The sequence below is a fragment of the Lolium rigidum genome, chromosome 1 (genome assembly GCF_022539505.1).
Source record: "Lolium rigidum isolate FL_2022 chromosome 1, APGP_CSIRO_Lrig_0.1, whole genome shotgun sequence".
NCBI lineage: Eukaryota > Viridiplantae > Streptophyta > Magnoliopsida > Poales > Poaceae > Lolium > Lolium rigidum.
Window position 1 is genome coordinate 343,267,064 of NC_061508.1, and position 8,663 is coordinate 343,275,726.

At 41.6% G+C, this 8,663-nt stretch overlaps 1 protein-coding gene across 1 annotated transcript; it reads left to right on the forward strand.

Annotated features, from left to right (window-relative positions):
- The first annotated feature begins 4,456 nt into the window (after nucleotides 1–4,456).
- Nucleotides 4,457–5,251, forward strand: LOC124684490 (nuclear transcription factor Y subunit C-4-like). Its single transcript, XM_047218794.1, has one exon. It carries the CDS (start codon nucleotides 4,499–4,501, stop codon nucleotides 5,249–5,251), a length of 753 nt encoding a protein of 250 aa, XP_047074750.1. The 5' UTR covers nucleotides 4,457–4,498.
- Nucleotides 5,252–8,663: the final 3,412 nt, after the last annotated feature.

The window sequence follows — 8,663 nt, forward strand, 5'->3', positions numbered from 1 at the left end:
GAATGGGACGTCATACTTCTCACCTGGGAGCATATGCTTCTGAGTGTTGTTTTAAATATTCAGTGAATAAGGCGTTTAAATTTAGTCAAAAGTAAATATCTTGTAAGTTTGGCCAACGTTATAGATAAAAAAATATAAACGTTTAGGAACCAAATCAACATTAGTAGATTCACTGTAAAGTATGTCTTTATAATACTCCTATATTTGTTTCATGTTATAGATATTAATATTTTCTTATTTATATTTAGTCAAACTTTGTAACATTGATATTTTTATTAAGTTTATTATTAATAAGCCTTATTTATTGAAATGAAGGTCAAACTGTGACAGAACTTTAACCACCGTTCTTGATATTTTGTTTTTTGTGTGATGTTATACACTTAGGATAAAGTACCACTATTATTTTGCAATAGCTAATTTTCTTGTTGATGGCTGTAGCATAAGCTCCTGCAGTCCTGCTGTCCTGGAGGTGAGACAATCGTTGTAGCTTTGGATACAAACAACACAACTAGCTGCAACTTAATCTAGTCGAAACTAATCATGCTGGAGCATCTTCCAGCACGTCGGGAGCTGCCAACAACTGTCTGTTATCGCACGAGCTAGTGCACGACCACTGGCTATCTCGGAGCAAACGGGCGCGCCACCAGAGCGCCCGGCTCAGAAACGGGTAGCAGCACTTACCGGATCCAAGAACAGAGCTCGAGACCCGCCAGGTGTTCCTGCCAATAGGACGCACGCTCTCGCTCCAAAGAGAATTTAAGAACAAAAGACAGAGCGGCCGAGGGAGAAGACAGAGAGGCGCCTCATTCCAATCCGTGCGCCCGAGATTCCGGCGGCGCAAGGCAAGGCCGCCGCTCTGTCTCCGACCGGGCCGTGGAGCTCCTGATCTCTTCTTCTCCAGTAAGTTTAGTGATTTTCTGTTCTTGACTTCTATGAACGGCATCCCGGTGTCTTAACTTTGCATCCGAATTTCTGCTCTGGAATTGAGGGCACGATGATGGGGTGTGTGTGTGTGTGTGTGACCGATGATGCCGACGGTGCATAATTATTAGGATTTAAGCTGTGCAAAGTTACTAGGATATCCGTTTCTTGATGTACCTGATCTAACTTTACCGAGCTGCTACTTTCAGAGAGAATTCCCTGAGCTGCAAAACTTGTTTAAAACCCCAGCCTGCGCGTCAGTAGTCTGATGAGCTCTCCTCGTGACACTTGTATGCATGGCGTGCGTATTGCTTTCCACATTTGCTGCAGAAAGTACATCGCATTTTGTCTGAAGATAGGTTGACTTCCAAAAATAGTATCGTTCTGAAAACTCTGTTTCCTGGATCAAATTGGGGCGGTCAGCTTACTGCATTTCCCCCCTTCAGTTCATCTGTTCCCCAGTCAGTAGTGAACTTCTGCTCAACTACCTTCGTTTACTCACCGGCTCGCCGCTCCGTATTTTTGGTAAATGGTTGGTTTCTTGGTACTTAACTGTATTTTGGGGAGGGCCATACTGTACACATTCATGTAATGTAAGTAGAGACACAAAAGGATTATCAAAGCTTCCCTACCAAAGTGAAACAAGAAAAGAAGTGTTTCTCTGGTTGTAAAAAGTTCACCCAAAGAAAAATCATCGCCCAGTTGGCAGCAAGTCACTGAAATCATTGAAGATTCGTAGGTTTACTTTCCCTTTTTTTTCAAATCCAAGGATGCACATTTTAGTAGACACTTGGACACCATGAAACACATTATTTATACGAAACAAATAACTGAACTTTGCTTTGTATCATGTGACTATGTCATGGTTCTCATGGCTGATTTTGTTGAGAGTGATATGGTCATGTGACAGGGCCCCATCTTTCCTTGGATAAACCTTTGTAGGAGGCATCTTTTCCAAGAGAAAGTACTTATATCTTTACCAGGTTTTTGGATACTTGCGAAATAATCTTGTCTTTGGATTGAAAAACATAGTTTTGCTGACAAAATTATAATTATTTATAACTGGAGTATATCTGAGAACTGCACTGCTAGAAACCTTATAATATATCTGTACATCTTTTCTGTAAAAGATCTCCTGATGATTAACCCATCAGTTATAATACGAGATTGTGACAAAAGTGTGACATTGAGATAAGTGAGGTTGTAGGATGTGTTCCTTTTATATTCCTTTCATTGTGGGCATTGAGGAATATATAAGTGAGGTCACAAAACATGGTTCCAGTTATATTTGTTCATCACAAAACCAGTTAATATTTTAAAAGAATAAATCTTGGTTTTTTTTCTGAGAATCCTGCCAAAAAGGACCAAATCTGTAGGAAAATGGTCCAACACCAGAAACGTTATAATGTCAAGTATTAAATGGGGGCCAAAATTCAATTGCTGATAATTAATGTTAATTTTTTAATCCTGACCCACAGGTCAATCGCCCCTCTGCATTGACAAATGCCTTCATGCATTACCCTCATAGTTTGCTCGACAAATGAAGGCCTAGTAGCGATGTCAAATCCCTGTTGAGACGTGAATGATTAGGCCCATTGTGTTTTAATTTACTTATGCCTGGTCCACTACTTCGATCTCAAGCTAATACAATGAACATAGTGGGTTCAAGGACATGTTGTTTTGGCTCATAGGTGTAGATGCACCATTTATAAAAAAAAAATTTTAAATTTATTTCAAAAAATTTAAAAATTCGAAATAAAATCCTGAGTGTGCATCCTCACATTCTATGTTAGCTCACAAAAGTTTGGTACGAAAAAACATTGTTTATGCACTATGTACAAAAGACAAAAAAAATGTCTCGTTAAAAGCTATTTTGGAGCGTCGAAAATTGTTTTTTTACACTGGCCACAAAAAATAATATTTTTCTGTAAAACATCATGCGCGAATATAGGTACACCCTGATATTTTTTTCAAAATTTTTAGACATTTTGAACTATGATTTTGAATAATGGGTGCATCTACACCTATGAGCCAAAGAGGACTTCCCATGGGCTCAGTGTCATCTCTATCATGGAAAACTTGGAAATGCATGAGTCCCTTGTAAACCTCCAATTGGCGTAATTAGTCAAAATAAATAAGTTTTTGTACCCCAACACGATTCTTTTTTAAATTGGAGTAATGGCAAATCCATTCTTGCTGAATGTATCAAACCTGTACTCTCTGGAAACCTCTAGAGTTTTCTGGATTGTGTCAAAAATAGAAAGACAATCTATATATTTAATTGCTTTACATATTAGTATTTAGCAATGATGCTTGTCCTACTGCTGCGTTATCTTGCGGCTCTTTGCCATCAAGGTATATATATATACTGTTTTCTTTGCCAATGTTTGTGCAAATTGAAAAGAAATTCCTTAGGTGCGTAAGAAATCTACATTGCAGTGGTATGTACAAGCTTGTTTGATTTCTTTTCTCACTTACATGTCAATCTAATTATGCAGTATTTTTTCGATTTTCAAAAGTCTGGTCATTTGATCTGGTACAAACTACAATCGATCTTTGTGATCCCGCAATTGTACTTCTCTAGAATTCTAGATCTAAATATCTATATGGTGAGATATTCTAAACATGATTTCATAAATCTAACAAACAACCGTAAGCGACGCCACTAGGTCTAGTAATCGATGCACCAAAGCATGCTTGTCATTTCTGATAGGTAGGATTCTTCTCAGGTTGGCATATGGTTTGGTTTTTGGATGATCATGACCCCAAGATCTAGATCTCTAGAAAATATTCAGATCTTTCTCCTAGTATTGCACGATGAATCGAGACAGGGCCACGGGATCTACTAGATGGATTGGGAAGATAGGTTTTGGGCAACCTTTTGTGAAAGATGTCATCTCAGAAGGGGATACAAGTGTGGATAGTGATATCAAAATATTGGTATTGAACTTCATTTTAATAAATGGCCGTGTGCATCGTCGGGCATTTCCCCATTTCGAAAAAAATCAAAATATTGGTCTCGATATTTATGCACAAAATATCTTTATATATCTTGAATGGTTATCCATTATTCAGATTTTTTATCCGTTTCTGCTCATTATATTCATGTCGCTGATGGTATTCGTATCTCTTTTCTGAATAAACATATTCATCCATCTTTTTGTTATCGGTATGATGCAAATATGGTTACAACCTGCTGTTCCTTTTCTTCTGTTCGAAACCATGTGGTGGAAATATCCAGCTGACTTATCCACTCTCTAGCTAAAGAGTAGAGTTCTATTGCTTAGAACTGATCTTATTACTGAATTAGCAGATAATTATTTTGTATAAAGTTTGGAGGATCGTGATAAGGAAATATACTCGGTGTTTGAAACTGGTCTTAAAAGAGAACCGCCAATGAGTACATTCATCTAAATACATTGCAGACATATTTATTTTGTAACCTAGGAGGCTAGCATTATCTAACTGTCTTTGAGATCCTCTTACTTTAATATTGAGCTTATTAGTACTTCTGATTCCTTTTTCACAGTGCCAGAAAGACCATAGATTTTTGGACAAGCGAGATCAAGCAGTGGACATGGAACAACAACCTCAACCTGCGATGGGTGATGTTGCTGGTGGATCACAAGTGTATCCTGCCTCAGCTTATGCGCCTACAGCAACAGTGGCTCCTGGTGTCACTCCAGCCGGTTCACAGCCAGCATCACTCCCTGCTAATCCAGCTCAGCTCAGTGCACAGAACCAGCTCCTTTACGAGCAATCGCAGCAATATCAGCAGCAGCTCCAGCAAGAGCATCAGAGGCAGCTCCAGCAGTTTTGGGCCGAACGGTTGTCGGAGATTGAGCAGACAACTGACTTCAAGAACCACGCGCTGCCACTCGCCAGGATCAAGAAGATCATGAAGGCCGACGAGGATGTCCGCATGATCTCTGCAGAAGCCCCGATGATCTTCGCAAAAGCCTGCGAGATGTTCATACTGGAGCTGACGCTGCGATCATGGATGCACACCGAGGAGAACAAGCGCCGGACCTTGCAGAAGAACGACATCTCCGCTGCTATAACCAGGACTGACATCTATGACTTTCTGGTGGACATAATTCCCAGGGATGAGATGAAGGAGGAGGGAGTCGGGGTGAGAGCCGGGCAACCTGCTCCGGTGAACACGTCCCAGTATTACTATGCGCAGCAGGCTCAGCAGCAGATGCCAGGTGCAGAAATGGTGTATTGTGGGCAGCAGGGCCAGCCGACGACCTATTTGTATCAGGAGCCTCAGGAACAACAGCAGGGGCCGCCTCCTTCAGAGCAGCAATCTTTTAATGAAAGTGGTTGATATGTGCTACCCTAAAGGCTGGAGTTGTCACCAGATTCAGACTTCTCATTTTAGCATGGACATTTTGAACTTTTATCAGGTTTTGCGTTAGCTTATAGGATGGTTATATCTCAGTTATTAAAAACATGTGGTTCTGATTAAGGGAGAGAGATAGGAGTTGGTCCATTGAAGTTTTGTTTTTGTCTTGATGTCGCTAGAGAAGGGTTATGATTTTTAGACTAGTTGTCCGTTAAAACGTCACCATGCCGTTTCCGTTCTAAATTTCCAATCCAAGCTTTGGGCTCTGGTGATGGCATTTTGACATTCAAATTAACATCGAGTGGCATATATAAGTATCATCTGCCATTCTGCCTCCCTGTGGTTTGTGTTGTCTTGATGAAATTTCCGGTCCTGTGGCAGCAATGGTGTTTTGCAAAACTAGAGTTGAATACCCCAGTTGATCATTCCGCAGGAAGCTCACGTAACTGGATGTACAAGGTGTTGTAGAGCGTCAGGGGCTTTTCGTCACGATGGAAAAGAGTTTTATTGCCTTCTCGGCCTCTTGCCCTCTTCACGCATTGATGATGCACATAGTCGTCCATGTCAAAAGGAAAAAAAGATGAACATAGTCAAAAGGGGCACAAGGCATTTTTGGCCTCAACAGCGTCGTCATCCACATCAGTTATCTGAAAACGGTCGGTTCCGTCTTGTGAATGCTAGCGTGGTGGCCAATTGAGCATCCACCACTGCCATGTGACATTGTTCATTATGGTGCACCTCTCCAAAGTGAATGATCCTGAGACCCAACCGACTCGATCATGGAGTATGCCTATATATATACACGGTGCATTACTGGGCAGGACCCATGAATTAGCCGTGCATTCCTGTACTTTGCAACTCGTCCACTGTCGCCAGTCGCCACTGCCGTCCATAGCCATGGCCCGGCAGCCGCTCCTTCTCTTCTTGTTCTGCTTTCTCGCAACTGCCGCGGCCACCACCAAGCGAGGCCAGCTGCGCTACATCACCGGCATGCCCGAAACCGCCTGCGCCGCGACAGAGCTGACCCCTTCATCGACCCATCGACTCAAGGTGCCTCTGAACCACCGTGCACATGTACACAAGTAGTTATTGGTAGAAATAATAATCATGGTATATAGTTTTTGCGATCAATATAAATAAATAGTTTCAAACATCTTCTGCAATATTCTTAAGACCATGGATTTTTCAAATGTAAATATTATTTAGTTTGTTATTGCATTACCCTAATATTTATCTTGATGAATAATATTTTTTTTAGTTTTTTGTGTGTGTGTGACAAAGTGGTGAAGCTTGACTGAGATTGTTAAGGGGCCTAGAAAACTAATCATGCTTAAAGTAGTAAGATATATAAATTTAACATAAATAAATATCTTTAAGGAATTTTTTAGAGTAGGGGGGCCATGGCCCCCTACCCTAGAAAAGCTTAGCCACTATGAAAAGAGGTATTTGGTGTCGTTTCACCCTAGGGCCCCCGAAATCTATGGACCGGCCCTGCTCTCATTGGCCTTCAACGAAGAGATGAAGGTGTACCCGCCTGCGCAGCCGAGCGGGATACTGGACACCTGTTTCGATTTCAGCGGTCAGGACAGCGTCAGCGTCGTCATGATACCCCGCGTGGCGCTAGTGTTTGATGGTGCCATGGTGGTGGACCTCGACGCCAACGACATTATGGTCGGTGGCTTCCTCGCCTTCGCGGCCACCAAGAAGGTCGGCATCATCGGCAACGTGCAGCTGCGAACTTTCGAGGTGCGGTACAACGTCGGGCATGTTGAATTTCTGTTGTCGTGGAACGGTGTTGACCTTTCGTTCCACCGGGTACGTGTTAATATAACGAGGAATAGCCCCTCGTAGGGCAATACAGAGTTGGACACGTATACGAGTGGTGTACTACACCATATCGTATACGTGTCAATATTACATCTCTAATACCCCCCTTAATCTAGACCTGGGAGAGGTTTAGATTAGCTTAAACTCATGAAGTTTCTTAGTACATAAGGATTCAATGAAGCCATCTGCAATCTGATCCTTGCTAGAAATAAACCGGACATCATGTTGCTTGCGAGCAACTCGTTCTCTCACAAAGAAAAAATCAATCTCAATATGCTAGTGCGAGCATGAAAAAATGGATTAGTAGACAGGTAGGTGGCACCAAGATTATCACACCATAAGCATGGTTTCTCCGTTAGTATGACACCAAGTTCTCGAACAAGAGCTTCAACCCAAATAAGCTCAGCAATGGCATTTGCAAGTGCTTTATATTCAGCCTCAGTGCTGGAATGAGACACTGTAGGTTGTTTCATGGCACTCCAAGAAATAAGATTGGGACCAAAAAAGATAGCAAATCCACCAGTTGAGCGTCTGTCATTTAAATCACCTGCCTAGTCTGCATCGGAATAGGCACTAAGAAGAGTGGAAGAAGATCTCTGAAAAGTGAGACCAACTCGGCTTGTGCCCTGAATATACCTCAAGATCCTCTTGACAGCAGTCCAATGTGCAGTTGTGGGAGCATGAAGATACTGACATACCTTGTTAAATGAAAAAGCAATATCAGGTCTAGTCATGGTCAAGTACTGAAGGCCACCAACAATACTCCGGTATCTAGTAATATCATCAGGGTCAAGAGGAGAACCATCTGTCAAGGCCAGTGTATCAGCAGGGGAAAGTGGTGTAGGACATGGCGTGCAGGAGCTCATACCAACATGTGTCAATAAATCTGTAGCATATTTTTCTTGATTCATGAGCAAACCATTGGACCGTTGATGAATTTTGAGTCCTAGAAAATAATGAAGATCTCCAAAATCCTTAAGAGCAAACTCTGAACTCAAATTATGAAGAAGAGCTGAGATGGCCTGATCAGAGGAACTCGTCACTATGATGTCATCAACATAAATAAGAATGTACACGGTGAGACCTGACTTGTTATATAAGAATAAAGAAGTGTCAGCCTTAGACGGAAGAAAACCAAGGGTATAGAGCTTGGAACTTAGCCGAGAGTACCAAGCTCGAGGAGCCTGTTTCACACCATATAAAGATTTTTCAAGTCTGCAAATATAATTTGGAGTAGCGGAAGACTCAAAACCAGGTGGTTGTTTCATGTAAACTTCCTCTTCTAGAACACCATGTAAAAACGCGTTCTTAACATCTAGCTGCCGTAAGCTCCATCCTCTGGAGACTAAGATGGATAAAACAAGTCTAATAGTAGCAATCTTAACAACAGGACTAAAGGTATCTTCATAGTCTATACCATACCGTTGCTTAAATCCTTTTGCCACAAGACGTGCTTTGTACCTGTCCACTGTGTCATCAACATGTTTCTTGATGCGATAGACCGCAGTCAATAACATTTTTTGTGGAGTTTGGAGGCACAAGTTCCCGCGTGTTATTTGCAAGAAGA

Coding starts and splice junctions, on each gene's coding strand:
- LOC124684490 (XM_047218794.1), top strand. CDS start 4,499: ATGGAACAACAACCTCAACCTGCGATGGGTGATGTTGCTGGTGGATCA.